Source organism: Daphnia magna, linkage group LG8, assembly GCF_020631705.1.
Source record: "Daphnia magna isolate NIES linkage group LG8, ASM2063170v1.1, whole genome shotgun sequence".
NCBI lineage: Eukaryota > Metazoa > Arthropoda > Branchiopoda > Diplostraca > Daphniidae > Daphnia > Daphnia magna.
This window is the reverse complement of record NC_059189.1, coordinates 2,709,624-2,727,598: the sequence shown is the minus strand read 5'-3', so window position 1 is coordinate 2,727,598 and position 17,975 is coordinate 2,709,624. Positions and strand designations below refer to the sequence as shown.

General features: G+C 41.6%; 4 protein-coding genes across 8 annotated transcripts; 2 read left to right on the top strand and 2 right to left on the bottom strand.

Moving 5' to 3' along the window:
• Positions 1-169: 169 nt before the first annotated feature.
• On the top strand, positions 170-1,945 carry LOC116928749. 2 transcript variants are annotated; one of them, XM_032935846.2, is made up of 5 exons: positions 170-330; positions 645-989; positions 1,118-1,267; positions 1,333-1,441; positions 1,508-1,945. In XM_032935846.2, exons 2-5 carry the CDS (start codon positions 771-773, stop codon positions 1,693-1,695), a joined length of 666 nt encoding a protein of 221 aa, XP_032791737.2. In that variant the 5' UTR covers positions 170-330; positions 645-770; the 3' UTR covers positions 1,696-1,945. The 2 variants fall into 2 exon arrangements, with proteins under 2 accessions (XP_032791737.2, XP_045033672.1); XM_045177737.1 differs by having other exon boundaries at positions 188-330; positions 642-989.
• LOC116928744 (cAMP-dependent protein kinase type I regulatory subunit) lies at positions 1,934-10,162 on the bottom strand. Of its 2 annotated transcripts, XM_032935839.2 has the most exons (9): positions 10,007-10,162; positions 8,328-8,627; positions 5,596-5,670; positions 5,237-5,524; positions 4,998-5,097; positions 4,819-4,938; positions 4,527-4,745; positions 4,383-4,470; positions 1,934-4,307 (listed from the first exon to the last, which is right to left on the bottom strand). In XM_032935839.2, exons 2-9 carry the CDS (start codon positions 8,490-8,492, stop codon positions 4,223-4,225), a joined length of 1,140 nt encoding a protein of 379 aa, XP_032791730.1. In that variant the 5' UTR covers positions 8,493-8,627; positions 10,007-10,162; the 3' UTR covers positions 1,934-4,222. The 2 variants fall into 2 exon arrangements, with proteins under 2 accessions (XP_032791730.1, XP_045033671.1); XM_045177736.1 differs by lacking the exons at positions 8,328-8,627; positions 10,007-10,162 and adding an exon at positions 7,239-7,608.
• Positions 10,163-10,489: 327 nt separating this feature from the next.
• On the top strand, positions 10,490-16,522 carry LOC116928733 (RE1-silencing transcription factor). 3 transcript variants are annotated; one of them, XM_032935822.2, is made up of 7 exons: positions 10,490-10,648; positions 10,934-11,016; positions 11,073-11,774; positions 11,847-12,156; positions 12,227-12,760; positions 12,833-15,625; positions 15,688-16,522. In XM_032935822.2, exons 5-7 carry the CDS (start codon positions 12,712-12,714, stop codon positions 16,356-16,358), a joined length of 3,513 nt encoding a protein of 1,170 aa, XP_032791713.2. In that variant the 5' UTR covers positions 10,490-10,648; positions 10,934-11,016; positions 11,073-11,774; positions 11,847-12,156; positions 12,227-12,711; the 3' UTR covers positions 16,359-16,522. The 3 variants fall into 3 exon arrangements, with proteins under 3 accessions (XP_032791713.2, XP_032791712.2, XP_045033662.1); XM_032935821.2 differs by having other exon boundaries at positions 11,070-11,774; XM_045177727.1 differs by lacking the exon at positions 12,227-12,760 and having other exon boundaries at positions 11,070-11,774; positions 11,847-12,136; positions 13,387-15,625.
• Positions 16,513-17,965, bottom strand: LOC116928743 (GTPase Era, mitochondrial). The gene is made up of 4 exons (XM_032935838.2): positions 17,568-17,965; positions 17,023-17,503; positions 16,776-16,956; positions 16,513-16,717 (listed from the first exon to the last, which is right to left on the bottom strand). Exons 1-4 carry the CDS (start codon positions 17,963-17,965, stop codon positions 16,545-16,547), a joined length of 1,233 nt encoding a protein of 410 aa, XP_032791729.1. The 3' UTR covers positions 16,513-16,544.
• Positions 17,966-17,975: the final 10 nt, after the last annotated feature.

The window sequence follows — 17,975 nt, the reverse complement described above, 5'->3', positions numbered from 1 at the left end:
TTCCTGCTTTAGCTGCGTCACGAGGCTGCTCAAGTCACCGAACAAATAATCAAAAGAGAGTGAAAAAAGAAGGGAATGCAAACTCTACACACACATATGTCAGGAGAAAAAGGAAAAGAATGAGAACTTTGGTCGAAAGAGGAAACCTATGATGAAAGGCAGGGATCAAAGCGAGGGGCAAGTTATCGGCAGTCTCTGTAGTTATCCAACTGGCAGAGGCCCCGCCAGCCAGCTAGTGAGCTCTTTTCTCTTTTTTAGCTGATAAAACCTACGTTCCCCCGAGCCCTGCCACTTGACTGAAAGCCACAGCCCAGTTCACTCGTCTTCCAGGTAAGATCACAAAGATTTCTCTCTACGTGTTGTTGTGTGTTGTAACATCGTGATGTAGCTCATCTCGGTCATTTCAGGGCCCATCCGAGGTGTCCTATAATTCACGTGCTTTTTGATAGAATAATACCATACGCGGTGCCCTCCGTGATTTATCATTCACGGTGTTGAATGATTATTTTTAGAGTGTAGCAGGTGACGCGACGTTCTAAAAATCTAGTCGACTCGAATCAGCATCGCTCGAGTGTGTGTGTGTAGTGTTTTGAGAACAGCGCGCCTTTCACTGTGTATTTTTGCTTGATTATTCATGAAAGCAGGGGTGCAGCTGTGTTTCAACAATTTTATATTGGCTCGTATCCAGACTACGTGAAACAGAGACGAGCCTTTGTTTACTCCCATCAAGACTCTGCTTTCCTTTCGGGAAAAAAGTACAAGGAGGAGAAATGAAAACAGAAGAGGTCAAATATGTCTATCAGTCAGAAGGGCCATTGCTAATGCCCAAAACGAAAAACGGCGCCGTTTACCAAGAGACAACTATCAGCAATCGCGCAAAAGACGACAAAAATCAACAAGCACCATGTTGTTGGCCTGGCCACCTGTTTGCCCGTATGCGTCTCATCCTTTCCTGTTTGGCTATTATATCTTGCCTCGTTGTTATCGCAGTAAGTTATGCTCCCTTTTTGTTATCCTTGGCTTTAATTCGTTATCTAATTAAAATGGCACCAGACGTATAATTTTACGTAACACATTTTTCTGCGCTTTTTACTCATCCTGGATTTATCGATTTCAGGTGTTGATGACCAATGGCATTAAGGCATCCAACAGCCGTGAAATTGCACAGGAAGAGCAGATTGCTATTCTGAAGGACCTAGTTGAGAATCAACAAAGTAGGCTACATCGAATGCAGAAGGAATTGCAGTTTTTAGTTACTCGCCAAAAGGTTTTTCTTTTCAACATTTTGTAAACTAAAATTATGATGTGTACCTTATAGTCGTTTATTTATAGGCATATGAAGCCAGGGAAGACAGCTTCCGTAGACGAACGGGGACCATTGGAACTGGAACTGGAACTAATGTCTGGCCGTCTCTAACGGATAAGAATTTCGTCCAAGAAAGTATGACACACGATGCCAATTTCTGATTTCAGGTACTAGTAATTTGAATATCCGTTTTACTGTTAGATGAAGATCAAGAGACAAAAACCCAAGTGGCCGATTCGGAATTGCCTTTAATTCCAAGGCTACTCATCCCAGAATTGACTTCGATTTCAAGCCTAGACGAAGACGTTGACGTCGACAAATTACCACGCGCATCTGCCAATAAAAAACGCAAGGGAGCCAAGTCCATGGAAGACATGCCACAATTATGAAACGTTTTCTCAGCATAAGAATTTACAATCGTTTCCTACTTAACGGGATCCACAATCAACCAGACTGACAAATCCCTTAATGTTTACAAATTCTCTACTGCCCGTGTTCCAACTCTAACCGTGTCTAATTCAGTACTACGTACACAATTACATCAAACGACCAAAAGAAAAGCTTTTTCCCCACTTAACAATCTAACAAAAATAATTTCCTTCTTTTAAAACAGCGTAACAATAGATCTATTACATACAACCGCGATGTATTTCATTTTTAGTTATTCCTTTTTTTAATGTTTCACAGACACAACGTTTTTTCCCCAAAGGGACAAGAAGGGGATTTGAATTCCTCATTCTTCCTACGAAAAGGTAAAAATTCCTAACCAGGTATTTTTGTTAAAGGGTTTTTCTAAGACAAGAGGGATAGAAAGAAGGTATTAATAACAAAAAGCCAATCCAAAAAGAAAGGATGACAGCTACGCAAAACTGGGTACTAGAAGGTAGGGAGGATGCATTTACACAGGTCACGTTACATCAGTCCATTCAAACAGACGAAACGTAAATTAAATTTATATTTTTTTATGGTTTAAATTCGTTTAGGTTTTTACTTATCTTTAAAGTTTTATCTCGTTTAAATCTTATTAATAGCTTTAGTTAATAATAATTAAATGAAAAATTGCACAAATGAAATTCAAAAAAATTCGAAAGGCAGAAAAAGAATATTCAAGAAAATTCTGTTAGTTTTTTCGAAGGGCATAAAAAGAGGAAGAGAGTTTGTTCCAACACGTACGAAGAAAGACGAACACAAAAGATTTCGGATGTTTTGAATTTGAACCGAAATTGAACGATGACACAAATACACAAAAAACTTGGACAGAAAAAAAAAAAAAAGAATTAATCGTACACATTACAGTTATATATAATCTGCGAGAGAGAAATAGAGAGAAGTGAAAAAAAAAGGAAACGAGAGGATAGTAAATAAATGTTGTGTAAAAAACCAACAAAAAAAAAAAAAAAGAACGGAAAGAGAACCAGAGGAGGGAGCATCGTTCGTGATGTGAATAGCGTTTGGTGTGCACTGGGAGGCCATGAACAAAGGAAAAGCAAAGAATGAATATACATTTCTGTATGACACGAAAGAGCGGTGGGGGCGGGATCGAGCTTCGGATAAAAATGTATGTGTGTGTATATGTTTAACTTGTAATTTTAGAGGAAAAAAGAAAACATTTTTTTTTCAGATGGCATAGTTGCAGTAATGAGAGTTCGAACGGATAGCCAAGAACAAAAGACGGCGGCTTCCCAACTGCATAGGTAACAACTTTCAATAATCATTCCTCGATTGGCATAAAGTTACTTTCAGTTAATTTCTCCTCTCCATGTAATTTTTTTTTCTCGATAATTCAATCGAATGACGCAATTGCGTCAAAACACTTTTGACATCTAAACCCCCCGCCCATTTATGTTTGCCCTCACGAAATGATTTAAGTTTTTTAACCGAAAAAAAAAAAAAAAATGTTTTTATGAATATTTCAATGTCACGGAACGCCGAATAAGAAAACTAAAAGGATACCACAACTCACAGACAAACAAGCGCCTCCCACTTTCCTTTCTTTCTTTCTTTTTTAAGTGATTTCCGACCAGCAGAAACTTCCTCGAAAAAGAAAGAAAAAGAAAAGAAAGAAAATCAAAGAATGAAAAAAAAGAAGAAAAAAAAAGAAGAAAAAAAAAACTTGGTTGTCCGTGGTGTTGCTTAACTGCTGATTTTATGGATGCCAAACTGACCACCTGGGCCAAATAGAATGCCATTTTTTTTTCAATATAAAGACATCAGAAAAAGAATCTCTATTCGCCAACCATTTTGTAGCTGTTCCCTTGGAAAATATGGGACAAAAAAATTTAAATGCCAAATTTTCCCTTAAAAATTTTTCACAATCCAAAATTAGGTTCTTCTTATTCCAAATTTAACTTCTAATAAAAAAAAAAACCAAAAAAAAAATCGTAAGAGGAGGATTAACAAAAGAAACAGCGGCCGATTAACTTTAAGAGCTGGAAAATCATTAGCGAATCGTGAAATTAGGTGTTAAATGTGGTATTCATTTGATTCTAAAAGAAGAAAAATAAGGGGAAAAACCTACTTCTATTTTTTTAAATATCTTTTCTTTTGCAAATACTGAAGCGTTCCCGCCCCTTTCAAGAACAAAACGGCAACTATTTGGTTAGAAGCTGCAATTAATTATTTTTTTGTTGTTTAAACGCGTGTTTTATATTAATCAATTTTTAGGAGAAATGGGGAAAAAATACGAATCTTTCCTTTTTTTTTTTTTTTTCTTGTAAAGCTATTCGCTGTTTCTTTTTTTCTGAAACCTTTTGCCACACACATCATTCTCATGCCACACTCATCTGGCACACTTTTCTCGGGAGTGGGGTATGTGTGTGCTGCTATCAGAATACAACAACAACAACAAACGTGTCTTCCTCCTCCTCCTTTCTTTTCTTTATGTTGTAAACATTACTCTCTGTGTCACGCTTCTTTTTAAACAGACAAAGAGACGAAGCTGTGGTAAAGTTGAATGTTGCGCTTGAGAATGTCTGCGCAAAGGCCCAGCACGCGCTCAAATCTAACAATGGGGGGAAGAAGTGCCATTAGAAAAACGTCGAAACGGCAGGTCAACAAAAGAGGCAAATGGACTCACCTTGCCCGGTCTAGTTTGACACATTTGAGCGGTCCTTTGGCGATAACGGTGGCAGCTCGCGGCCGATCAAGCAGTAGGGCAATTTCGCCTGCAATGAAATGTTAATCAATTGATGTACACGAAGAAATGCTACGATAGACTTACCAAAGTAATCGGAGGGGCCTAAATGACCCACTTCGACGGGCGGTTCGGCATCAACCGATCCACCGCCACTTCGTTGCTGCATCACGACGGCCCGTCCTTCGACAATAATGTAAAAATCGTCCCCAGGCTCGCCTTGCCTGACGATCGTTTCGCCATCTTCGAAACCGCAGGGTTCCAATGCGTCTGCTACCGTGTACCGTTCCCATTTCTCCAGAGATTCTGTTCAAACGAATAATTTAAAAACAGACTTGAGTCGACATTTCTCGCAATAAATTTGACATCTTTCTTTTACCCAAAATGGAGACTTTGGAAAGGAATTCTTCGTACATCTTGCGTTTTCGGATGGTAGATCCCATAAGGATACGTCGGTACGAATCGCGATCGAGACCCCACAGTTTAACGTCCGTTTTGGCTGTAAAAACGGGCAATTAAACAAAATGCCTTTTTCCCCTCGTCTAAACCGATGATCACCTTTGACTGTAGCTGCTCTTGGCGTGCCATAAATTAAGGCCAGCTCGCCAAAGCTGCCCCCTTCTCCGATCACGGTGACCATATTACCGTCTACAAAAACCTGGATAATGCGCAAAAAAAAAAGGGCGTAAAATAACCGGGTTAAATACGATACGCAACGGATACACTGCCGTCCCAACACCGGACGATATTAAATGCCACAACGTCGTTAGAAAATAAATTTGAAAAAAAAGCGTCACCTCGACTTCGCCTTGATCGATGACATAAAAATTGTCGCCTTCGTCTCCTTGTTGGATGATGACCTCTCCACTGTGAGCGCTGACCGGGAACATGGCGTCAAGGATATCGGGTCGCTCGTTCTCATCCAAATGCGAAAAGAGCACGTTCTTAGCGATGGCTTTGGCAAGCGCATCCATCGTTTTAAAATCCTTGGGTACGACTTTCTTTATAAAGTTAGTCGCGTCTTCTTCTGTCACCGTTTCGCTTGAAATGCCCCCTCGTCTCGGCCGCACTCCCATAATCCCGCTCTGTATAATCGTTAAACAAAAATTGTCGTTAGGGTCAAGACCGTCTTGCCTTTTAAGATGATGTAACCAACCTGAGCAGCATTAGGTGATTCTTCACTGTCTTCGGGCGAAAGGGCGGCCTTCTGTTTGGCATCTTTAGCTGCCTCCTGTTGTCGACACACAAACAAGGCAACAAAAGAATCAAGAACCCACTCCATTAATCGGCAAAATCTGTGGAACATGTCACGTCGCTGCATCGTTCCGCAATGCTGCAAACTTGACGGGGACAAACAAATTCGGGAAAGAACGACCGAATGCTACAGAAACTCAAGCGAGACTGACGGAGAGGAGAGAGTCAGCCATGCAAATGTATCTTTCTCATTTGGGAGAGAAGACAGAGATGGCCCTTTCTCTCTTGGTGTTGGTTTTCAACAAGGCCAGGCTTCAACAAAAGAAACGCACGTATAATCATCACGGCAGGGGAGTGGTGATGGGTGTCGAGAGCACGGAGTAAAAAAGAATTAAAAAATCTCTTTCTTCCTCTTCTTCTTCTTCTTGTTATTTCAATCGATAACCTCATGGGTGTGGGTTTACATACATACAACACATTACACTCGTGTGTAGAACGCCGAAAGGATATCGAGAACGCATATAGCACAACTAGTTACTATAGGTGCGCCAACGCCCGCCTAGAGGGAGGCACCATAACAGGCCTGTCGGGCGAAAAATAAAATCTTCGATAGACTCTCTCGGACTAGCAATTTGATGATGGAAACTCTGCGGGAGGGCACCACCTGAGAGAATGACGTCTCAGCAGCAATGGCGCACCTCTCTCTGCATTCGACCAACGGAACGCAACCCACCCAAAGGGAAAATAAAACATACGATATGCAATCAAACCGATCCCAGTTTATCCCAACGTGAAAAGAAAAAAAATAAGCAGCTCGTGATTTTGTTTACCTACCACCTCCCCTTCTGTACTTTCGACTCTGTGCAACATCCGGCGACACATTTCATCATGTGGCTGTATCTTTTTAATACAACAGCAGCTTTTGTACATTACTTATTCCGCATGACTGGGTGCATCTGTGGTGTGCCAGAAACGAATAAAAACGAGAAAAAACTCGGTACAACTCGCCTCTCCAATCATTTCTAAAAAAAAAAAAAAAAAAATTATTCCACGATTTGTTGGAATGAGAAAAAGGCCGGACCCGGGACCGGCCATCCTTCGTGTGTGTGTGTGTGGGGAGGGGGGACTTTATGCGTGCGTGAGTCGCTTCGCCAAATATTTTCCACCCGTCTTCTTTTTCGTTCCCGTCCATTTGTTTTCTTTCAACGATCCGTTCCATTAATTGCGTCTATGCCAAGAAAAATGGTGACTACTATTTATTGACTCGATTCGCTTGACGTTGCTAATCTTCGTCTCACGAATGAAAAAGATAAAGTGAAAGTGGGGGTCTACTTAAGTTGTAAATAAACTCCGCCAAACACAATTCGTTCCTATTTCATAATCTTCTGACATATCCCCGCATCAGATATGTTGTGTAGAAGCTACTCTACCGGTTGAAACTATTTCGTGTACATGTGTCATGCACGATAAGTCGTCACAAGCTTTAAAGAGGCCGTCTAAAGTGGTAAAGCCTGTCGGACGAAATAAAACACACACACAGGAATGAAACAGATATGGATGACGAACGGAGAAGGAAAGAAACAGTAGGCGAAAACGGTAGGAAACCTCGCTGTTGCTTTGAGGTTGATTGGTCGTCATGGCAACGGCGTTATCGTCGATTACTACCGAGACCGGTTGTTTTTGTAATCCCGCCGATGTCCGTGAACCCAAATTGGACATTCCGCTGGCTGTCGAGCTGGATCCGATCGTCTTTATTTTAATACTTCCGCCATGTTTGAACGTCTCCTTCGAATTGTCCACCTTGAAATCCTTTTTTGATGAACTTTGACCCATTGCAAACAGCTTTTGGTTTCTTATGAATTATTCAATAGGGTGGGTCCCCCAACGCACACACTGACGCACGAGATTCTCCAAGTAGACGGGCAGAGCTGCACAATGAACCTGGTGGAAAGGCCGGTGAATACTGAAAGGAGAGATTTTCTTGGCCCAGTTATCCAGCCTGTGTGGAGGTATTAGAAAATCAAGGATGGGGAGAAATAAATGGCACAGTAGCACCAAAGGCGGGCAGAGAGAACAAGACGTTTATCGTCAATTGGTAGCCAACCAATCGGGTCGCCACATGACGTCAGAAAGTCTGGCGCATGCGTTTTCCTCCGTTTTTCTTTTTTTTTGTGTGTGTTGTTTGGCTCCCGGTGAAAAATTAAAAAAAAAAAACCTGAAGGGGGGGAGGGAGTTACGAGACGAAAGTGAGCTATTTCGGAGGGGGACAGCTAGGGAAAAAGAAAGAATATTCTTCGTTCAAACGTCACAGATGTCGCATTTTCCCTTTTGTTACTTACTTTTGTAGACAAATTTTCCCTCTTTTGATTTTCTTTACATTTAATGAAATGGAAAAGAAGTTGCCGCAATAATCAAGAATACCCAGCGAAAAAAGATTACGTTCTAAAATAAAAATTTGAGGAGGAGTAAGAGGTTATCGTAAAAAAATTTGGGGGGAAACGAAAAAGCCGATGTGGGTGTGGACTACACAAAACGTGCAACTCAATTTAAAAAAAAAACGATAGCGACTTTAAAAAGAAGATATAGATACATGGCATGGTTTCAACGATCGATGGGCCAAGAAAAAGTTGGTAAAGAATCTCACTTGGAGCAGCCAAGAAAAGCACGGCCATCTGGGCAATAGAATGGACTCACCCGTTCAAGTTTCTGGAAATATTCACGTAGAAATGATGTAGGATTGTCAGGCCGAACAACACACAACTGGACAATGCAGTCTTTAAGAATTTGCTGAATATTGTGACGGGCTACGTAGGCCTCACACTCGCGGAGGCTCTGTTCTTCATCCAGATTCGTCGCCATGTTTTTCACGTCAACTTTCCTCCTCTCACTGGCCTCTTCTACTTCTTACTGCGCTCACGGATTTCAGCCCCACCTGGCGCCAAGTTATGGTTCAACTGTTTTCATAGTTGTCTACTAGGTGGCCCATCTTTTTGCCTACCTCGTTGTAAAAAAATTCATTTCAGTTAATTGAATTAGGTTTTGTTAAAAAGAAAAGAAAAACAAAACAGTGGAAAGGAAATAAATTTTCTTTGCATTCATTATCACCATGCATGAGAATCTTTGCATTGATAAGCTTATCTGATGATATTGAGAAAGATCAAGCTTTGAGCAGTCAGCTCAGCACCCCCAAATACATACCACAAAAATTGCAAACAGAACGGTAAAACAAAAGAGCCAAAATGTTGTATAAGCACGATAAGACCAAGTATATAGCATTTAAGATACATATTTTTGAATTTTCGATTAGAATTGGGGGCTAATTTTAACGACCTTCCTGACAAACAGGGTGCTCTCCGAAACCCAGATATATTCAATTTCTAAAAGTGCTTCTATGAGCTTTAACGCAATTATGACAGTTTTCTTTTTATAAAAAATATTATCTGTACAGGTTCCCTTAAAAAAAAAATGGCGAAACTGAACGTTGTTTAGTCTGGAATAAGCAATGCTGTAGCATTCGTATTATTGTGGAAGAGACACGAGTAAGCGGGATAGCAATGAGAATGGGCGGACTGCACGGCGGCTTGCCATACGTGCCACATTGGTTAATAATACTTATAACAAGTATGATCCAAGCTGATTCTGCAATCCATCTCGCATTCTAGCGTGATAAAAATTTGGGTGTCACCTCACGTTCTTTGACGGAACGGAGTTTATAAAAACCCCAAATTATTATTTTTTTATCTGGGGCTATAATGCTCGAGAAGTTGGCCTTGAAACGCTTCAGCAATGAAACTTAATTGTCTATTGATTTGCTTAATGAAACCTAGAAGTAGTAAATAGCTAAAACACACAATACCTCTGAAAAATGAAAGATAAGCCAAATTTTCAGAACATAAGAAAGCGTTGTGAACAGGTGAAAGCAAACTGAAAGAGAATATTTTTACAGAATAGAAAAAAATGTGTATAGAAGTCAATACTTATTTTAAATGTTTGTAATATTTGCTCATGATCTCCGTTTGAAATGTGAACTTTAGAGCAAAGATAACTAAAACAAAGAGATCAATCTCACGATATGATCTCAGGATGAAATGCTTGTCAAGATATAAAGGTGTGAACCATATACTTGTTGTTCAGTAGGACATGAAAAACCTAAGAAAATAGAAAGCTAGTTTGTAACACAGTACATAGGTCTCACACCTTTTGACAGCTCATGTTACTGATAGCTTCAGAAGAAATTCCCCTAAATTTCTAAATAGTTTTCCTCGTGAATGAAATGTGACAAAGAACAAATGAAATAAAATGTAGTTTTGACTTCCTCTTGTTTTATCACTACTACCAAGGTACAGCAATGCTAACTGGAAATATTTCTTTACCTAATGACGTTTTCCGAGGTTTTGATTGTTTCTATACAACATCAGACTTATTAGATTTCTTCCCGTATAATCTTATCACTCAAATCCATGTAGCAATGACAATTGACTGAAAACTTTATTCAATTCAAACTAGAATATTGCGCAACGTTCCAGACAAATATATACATGTGTTAACGTTGTTGAGAAAACAAAAACGGCCAGGCGACTTCTTCCCGCCAACTTAGTAAACACGCGGTTACCAATGTCTTATTTTTAATTTAACAAACGCTAGATGGCTCGATGTGTCACATCGTCAATTTTACTATTTTCGTTCTATTTATCAATTCAATTAATTTAAAACAAGCAATTATCCTCAAATGTGATTTATTTAGTTTTAAACTGCATTAATAATATGTGGAAATTAAGAAAAACACCGTGGTTGCTTTGATTAACAATCGATTTCAGCAGTAATCAATCGATACTTCTGTGTTTTTCTGACACTAGGTGGCGCTTCATCACTTTCGTCGACTCGTCGACAAATGGCCGCGTTGCCCGTCGCGTCGCGAGGAACGCTTTTCTGAACGGTTTTATTTTGGAATTTTCAAAGTTGATTGGTTTCGATCTATGTCAACTACAAAAAATAATTTAATCGAAAAAGTTTCGGTGAGTTCCATTATTGGTTCGTATTTATCCGTAGAACACCCCAAATTGTGCGGCATTGAAGAGAATTGAAGCTTTACCCGCGCTTTGAGAAAGATTGGTGTAACAAGCATAGCATTTCTGTGTCTTCTGAGCAGATTCAAGGATATCCTATTAAATTCATAGCTTGCACAGCATCTTTAGTGCTGAAAAAACCAGCTTTGGTAGTTGGGAGTGTTACTAGAGTTAGCTCTATGTTTGTTAATTAAGCAAAGTTCTTAATAACAAAGTTTTTCTTTTTAAAATTAGTGAAGTGTTTGGCGGTATGAATTCTGCCTTTCAAGTCAAGGACACTCCTTCAGAGGAACTACCTCTGGATGTAGATCTTCTTGGTATGTTTTATTTTTAAAAGAGGAGGGAAAAAATGAAACATTGTTTTATATAGTAGGTGTGGATTTTAATATTGAAGCAGCAGATGACATCGAAGAAGACTCTACACCAGCATATTTGGATACTTTGGCACCACTGGGAGTGCCTGACACTATTTCTGAAAATGCCGAAACAGAACAAGTGGAAGCAAGCAGTGCAAATGAGGATGAGGTGTCTAGTGTGGTGATAAATGGATCCCCTTCATCTAGTAGTCCACCAACAGTGAAGAAGAAGCGGCCATATATCAGACGATCTATTCCTAAAAGTGATGGCCCATTGGTCAAACTTCTTAAACTGTCACCCAGCACAATAACCAAGCATACGAATGGCGAATCGACTCCGCTATCTGTGCCTGTGTCACCACATCATGAAGTAGAGCCACCTGAAACACCATTACAAGTTGAAGAACCGGCGACGATGCCTGTGCCTCTCCCCGTGCCCAAAAAGCGAACAGTGAATGGTCCAAATTTGTTGAGAAACAAACAAGTTAAGAAGAAAGTGGTAGTTAATTCGAAAACGGTTTATCGTAAACCGAATAAAACGATTGAAAGTCAAAATCGGACTTCTGTCGTTGGAGTGAAACCGCTAGGTTTTCCAACAGAAGATAGTGGTTTAGTAGAATGTGTAAAGTGCTTTGCGATTGTCGGCGTTTCATCTGCCAGAGAACACCTCTCAGTGTGTGGCAGTATCCTCCTAGCAGCAGCCGAAGAGAATGATATCGGTACTCACTTACCGTCAACTGTCTCGGAATTATCGCTTAAACAACTAACATGTTACTCGACTCCAATTACAGTTCCATCTCTGGCTGAAAGTATATCTCCATTGACGCCACTTGGACCACCTCCCCCGCTTTCATTGCCGCCGACAGTATCTCCATCGAAAAGCTATGGGACGCGAGCGAGTTCGATTCGTTCTGTCCAGTCAACTTACGGACCAGATGCTTGCGGGTTATGTGGAGCTCGCGGCCTTAGCGACGGCCTGTCGAGGTATCTACATGCCCATCTTCATCATCAACGGCATGCTTGCCTCGTCTGCGGTTCTATGCATGCCAAAGTGTCTGCACTTGTTAAACATCTTCAGGCCGTCCATGGCAAGGAGGATAGGTGGGTTGAAATAACGTTCAAATTTTTATTATTCTATGCGTATTAAACGCGACCACTGGATTTATTAAAGGTATCGTGGCCCTTCCGAAGTCACTCGTTTAGGCGAGATCCTTGGCCGTGCATCGATTTTAATTTGCACAGAATGTGGCGCTGCCATTCACGTTCTTGATGCTGAAGCGCATAGTGTCAATTGTAGAGCAACTCCGAGGTTTCCATTGCCCAGTCAAGTAGGCTATCATTCCGACGGTCAGCAGCAACCCCTTGCCATTTCTTACCCTTCACCGACTTTGGCAGCGCCAGTTGCTGTTGATACGGAGAAGACTACGCCAAATATATCCAGGCAGAAGAGGAAATACCGGCGTCAGATAAAATCGGAGCCGGCCCGAAGTTGAGGAATCGCAGCCCAAACTAGAAACTAATTCCGATGTCGATGATAGCAAAATTAAATCACCTGCACAAGCTTTCGAACCCTCTGTCCCTATAAAGGTGGAGCCAACGGATGGAACTGAATTCCGCTCACCTGGAGAGGAACCCGTTAGAAAAAAAGTCAAGGTGATGATTCCTAACCTTGATTCTCCGAGGGGTCTCCGGACTCTTTTACCAGGTAAGATTTTATCTTTGTATTAAATCTTATTTTCCTGCTAACAGTTTTCTTGTTTCTCCGATGACTAACCAGGGAATAAAGGTCCACCTCCGACACCTCCTAAAAGAATGCTTCCGCCTGGTTTAGGACGACCAACACTTTCTCCGTTGAGTCCAGACAATACAAATTCAAAAAACTTGTTAGGCGGTGCGGAAGAGGAGGTCGAGGGGATGGCAGGAAGTTCTGAAAACGAAGAACAGGACTTGGATGCTGTTACCCCTGAACAGACACCGGAAGAGTCTGAACCGACCAGAGAACCCTCTCCCGCACCGCAACTGCCGCCCCGAGAGAAGATCGACTGGAAGGAGCTTCTTGAACCTTTGCTCCACAAGTTGTTGCTTCGAGTAAAGAAAGCGCTACGAAAGATCCAGCAACTTCATTGCCCAGTTTGCCTTCGTTATGAAACCCAGGAATCTAATTTGGAAGACATTTGCGAGCACTTAAAGGCAGCTCATAGCAACCATTTACTTCGTGGGCTCGGCGAGGATACGCAAAACAGGTTATTTGCCGAGGTGCGGAGCATTTATATGGAAGACGTGTCCAATGAAGAGGCGGATGAATACATCGATGGCAGCGCCGGCCGCAAGGTGCTACATAAATTCTGTGTGGAACCTCTGGATAAGACCTATTCGTGCGATCTTTGCAATGTCAACGAGTTGTCGGTCAAAGAGATGGTGCAACATCTGCGGGGTGCTCATGGCTTTCGGATGTACCCTTGCCTTGAATGTGGCCAGCAGTTCAAAACGTATGGCTATTTCATCTCTCACTTGGTTTCTACCGGCAAGGAATCCATTTACGGATGTCGTTTATGTGGCATTGTCGGGATGGTTAGCCTCTACATGCTCCAGTCACATCTTCGCACGCATTCTCTTTGCGACATATGCCATACTTGCTTTGAGAGCCAGACTGCATTGAGGAAACACATGTTCAATCATCAGCAAGATAGCCCATATGCTTGCACGGTTTGCCAGGTGTCTTACAAAAACTATGAGTCACTAGAAATGCATCTGTTATGGAAACATGGAACTGAAAGCAAGCCTTGTCCAACCTGCCAAGAAAAAACTTGGCTGTGCACATACCACTTTTGTCCGGGTGCCCCGGCTAGTCTGGCGGAAGTAGTTGACAACCCATGCGTCTGTACTGTCTGCCGACTCGAGTTCAGCAAGGCGTCAATGCTCAAGGTTCATACTAGATTGCATACGGGCGAGCGACCACACAAGTGTCACAGTTGTAAAAAGAGTTTCATCTCGAAGAAACTGTTAGCCAAACATGCAATTATGAAGCACAGTGAGGCCGCTCTCAGTCAAGCGGCTATTGCTCAAGCAGCCGCCAATGAAATCAAATCTGCTCTTGAGAAAAGTGGCCTAAAGCCTAGAAAAGTACAGCAGGAGCTTCTTAAATTGATTGGCCAACAGAACGCTGCGAAGCGATCGGCCGCCTCGTCAAGAAGAGTGAGCACCGAGGAGAGCCCCGAAACACCCGACAAGTCGAAATCTGATTTGATAAATGGTGGAAGTACTTGCGCGCCCCCTGAACCTATTACCGAAAATGTCCGATTCAAGTGTTCTCTGTCATCTGACGATGAAGACGATATGCCTGTTCCACCAGTTGCAGATGTGCCTCCCAAACCGACAGATGCAGGAAATGGCACTGCATCGCTTCCATCGGTGGCTGCCCTCAATCGTATCGGTAGTTCAATTTTTGACATTGAGGAGGACGAGGAAGAAACGTCTAAACCTACTGCAGAACATCCTGAATCTGTTCCCCCACCTTCAACTGTTGCAGGTTCTGAAGCCAGTCATGTTGAAAATAAGGAATCAATTGAAAATAAAGATGTCTCTCCAAATGGCGATAAAGAAGAAAAGGAAAGCAACCTAAATGAAGCAAAGGAAGGCACTGCAGAGGACATCAAAATGGAAACGGACGAAAAAGATCTTCCAACGCCTGCTGTACCTGATGGCGAAAAAAAAGAACCTGTGGAAGCGAATGAGCCGAATGGAGCAACCGAAACTATTAAAACTATCGAAGGAGAAACGAATCCCTCTGACGTCAATCTTCTCGATTTGCTTGCTTCAGCTGCTACGTCTAAACAAGCAGAGATTCCCGTGGTACCTCCAGAGCCCGTTATTCCTGCCCTGGTAGACCATGATTATTGCAAGCTTGGAGATCCTCCACCGGAAGACCCCAAAAAGCTCAAGAAAATGGCCAAAAAGGCTCGCCACCACAAGAAACACCGGAGCAAGAAAGAACCTCGTTATGTTTTGGACTTGAGTAGTAGCAGTAGTTCAGAAGAAGACGAAGATGGTAAGCCTGTTAACGGCAAGATCCCAAAGAGTGTCAACAAGTTTGGAAAGGTTTTGACGCGACTCAGTGACAGCGAATCCAGTTGCTGCCCAACGGATTGTAGCTGCAGCAGTTCTAGCAGCTCGAGTAGTTCAAGCAGCTCGAGTAGTGGTAGCAGCAGTAGTGACAGCGATAGCGACAGTTCCAGCAGCAGTAGTTCCTCTGAGGTAGAAGTGGAAGAGAAACTTGCTCCACCTGTCGTTCAGGCTCCCGAAGGAGACGATGCCGACGTCGATATCGAAAACAACAGTGAACCTCCAAGTTCGTTGGAATCTTCTTCAGATTCAGAAAATGGTGTTGAATCGGATGCCGATATCAGTGTACATGAATCAGATCTTGAAACGAGTGATTCGGATTCAGAGAACAAAAAACTTTCAAGATTTGCATCGCCAAAAGCTCGCAGTGATTCCCAAAAGAAGCGAAAGAAGAAGAAGAAGAAGAGACGCAACTTTAAGGAGTCATCATTGAACTTCGATTTAGAAGGTATTTTTGTTTATTAATTAGAATTTTAGCCATAGCTTCATTTCGAATCTTGATTCTTTTAGATCAGCAGATGCCTTCAACTGGCAATACTGTAGACGACATTATCAATGCCGTGGCTAGCGGGCTTCACAAGCGGTTCCCGAAGAGGAGTAAAGAGCCGGTTCCAGTGTTAAACATCATACCACTTCCTCGGCTACCTGCAAAGGAAGTCTCGTTGCTACCTCCAGCTACGGCAATGGATATAGAGGAGCAGCGGTCCGACTCGAAACGTGGGCGAGGTCGGCGTAGACGAAATGACGATCTCTACTGGTACGAAGGTGACAGTCTCGATGAAAAAATCAATCCTACCGCATCAGCGAAAAAAATAAAGGCCATCTCGAAAAAGCCAGGCCGTACAACGGCGAAATTAAAATTCACGCATAATTACGACGCAGTTGCACCTCCGCTATCGCCGGTAAAGGTTATAAAAACACCCACACATCCTGTACCGTCGTTTGAAGATCCGGACAGGCTCTACTGTTACTGTCGTTGTCCTTACGATGAAGTGTCCCAAATGATTGGATGTGATGCCAGTGATTGTCCGTATGAATGGTTCCATTTTGAATGTGTTGGCATTTCAGAAGCTCCTGAAGGAACTTATTATTGTCCTGAATGCCGATTGCGGCCCAAATATCGAGCGCTGTTTGATGAACCTTTTTTCCAACCACAACCACCTCCTCAACAGATTATTTAAAATTAAGAAAAATCCTGAAAAAAGGGTTATTAAGAGATATCTTTTTGAGATTTTGCCCTTCTCCTTTGGGGAGACATGACTTCTGCTTTAGTTTTGTTAAGACACTATGAAAAGTGAGAAGAACACAAAATCTTCAATTTTGAATACACGTCAATTGTACACGACCAAGAACAATTTATTACATTTTCATACATCAGGTTCTACGACTAGTCTAAGTTTAACTTCTTGACGAAACATGTTTCGCAAATCTTGTTCGGTTTCTCTAGCCAGCTGGATTACATTGCGACCACCAGTGCCGACGACCACTCGAGCAGTAAATCGTTTTCGACAATCCAACGCTAATACGATGTTCAAGGTACCTAAGATTAAGATACTTGATCAAATGAATCTAACAAGATAACTTTGTTTTTAGGTTACCTGAAACATCGACTTCCCAAAATCGAACTGAGATTTTCACTGAATAGGGTAACTCTTTTTCTAACATATCTAATAGCTTCCCTCTTAAACAAGCTATTACCATTTCGTGGGGGTTTTGATCAGTAACAACGGAAGAATTGTAGATCCAACGACCAGGTTGAGCAGCCTGATACAAGTGTTCCTGATGGTTAAAGAAAATTCGGTTAAAAAGTGCCATAATAGCCTATATGTGTAAATTTGCACTAACTGCAATGTCTAATACTCCGTCGCCATCAATAGCGGATATCATAAATACGTTGGAGAAGTAGGGCCAACCAACTTTTCCTTCTATCTTCTTCATCACCTCTCTTTCAGAAATTTGTTGAAATTGGCCAAGTTCCTTTTCTTTTAATTCTGAACTGCTTTGAGTTCTGAGAGAATTGTCTATGGTTTGTTTGCTCACCCTCTCCTGCATAGAATCCACATTTGAGGCAACTGATTTACCCCCAATTATTCCCTCTGACAATTTGTTGGTTAGGGCGAGGAGGAGGCGCTTTTCCTTTAAACAATCTATTTTGTTCAGAACTAGAATTGACTCCTTGTCAGGATAAAGATGCAAAAGTCTGAGAATTTTAGGGCTCAAACTTCCTCGTGTCCACTTGTTACTGACATCATGTAAGACTAGAAGTAGATTTGCTTGGGCTAATGCTCTTTCAGGATCAATCAAAAACGATGTTTCAAGATTATGTCTGGAATGAAAAAAATTATGTAGCTTTTAACAATATTTTTACTACAAAAAACAAAATCTCCTACTGTTTGGCTTCGCTGGGTGCAACCAGTCCTGGAGTGTCAAGGAAAACAATTTGGGTTTCATCTTTGATTAGGACAGTTTTTGATGTCTTTCTAGTAGTATGGACTTTTTTTGAAACCGAGCATGTGTTCCATCCAGAAAGCTGATTGACCAGCGTACTTTTCCCGGCGTTCGGTACGCCGAGAATCGCAACTTGTATCACGCGAGAACCTTTTATATATTCCGAAGGAGTTCTAACCAGTTCACTTTGTATAGTTGGCGTTGATGGAATACGTTGTCGTGGTGGATGAAACTTTAGAGAATTGAAATCTTCAGAAAAGTACCTCAAACTTAAGACTTTTATCAAAGACGAATTAAAGTGAAACCATTTGAACTGTTGTGTCACTGGGCGATGCAACATTTTGATGACG

Bases quoted from the DNA above. Each gene is read 5' to 3' on its own strand.
- LOC116928749 (XM_032935846.2), top strand. From the start codon at position 771: ATGAAAACAGAAGAGGTCAAATATGTCTATCAGTCAGAAGGGCCATTG. The intron at 990-1,117 runs GTAAGTTATGCT...TATCGATTTCAG, and splicing joins CTTGCCTCGTTGTTATCGCA to GTGTTGATGACCAATGGCAT. The intron at 1,442-1,507 runs GTATGACACACG...TTTTACTGTTAG, and splicing joins TAAGAATTTCGTCCAAGAAA to ATGAAGATCAAGAGACAAAA.
- LOC116928743 (XM_032935838.2), bottom strand. From the start codon at position 17,965: ATGTTGCATCGCCCAGTGACACAACAGTTCAAATGGTTTCACTTTAAT. The intron at 16,957-17,022 runs GTTAGTGCAAAT...TTTAACCATCAG, and splicing joins ACGGAGTATTAGACATTGCA to GAACACTTGTATCAGGCTGC. The intron at 16,718-16,775 runs GTAACCTAAAAA...TCTTAATCTTAG, and splicing joins TTGGGAAGTCGATGTTTCAG to GTACCTTGAACATCGTATTA.
- LOC116928733 (XM_045177727.1), top strand. From the start codon at position 10,950: ATGAATTCTGCCTTTCAAGTCAAGGACACTCCTTCAGAGGAACTACCT. The intron at 11,017-11,069 runs GTATGTTTTATT...TGTTTTATATAG, and splicing joins TCTGGATGTAGATCTTCTTG to TAGGTGTGGATTTTAATATT. The intron at 15,626-15,687 runs GTATTTTTGTTT...TGATTCTTTTAG, and splicing joins ATTGAACTTCGATTTAGAAG to ATCAGCAGATGCCTTCAACT.
- LOC116928744 (XM_045177736.1), bottom strand. From the start codon at position 7,466: ATGGGTCAAAGTTCATCAAAAAAGGATTTCAAGGTGGACAATTCGAAG. The intron at 5,671-7,238 runs GTTTCCTACCGT...TGTCGACAACAG, and splicing joins AACCTCAAAGCAACAGCGAG to GAGGCAGCTAAAGATGCCAA. The intron at 4,939-4,997 runs GTGATCATCGGT...CCGTTTTTACAG, and splicing joins AAGAGCAGCTACAGTCAAAG to CCAAAACGGACGTTAAACTG.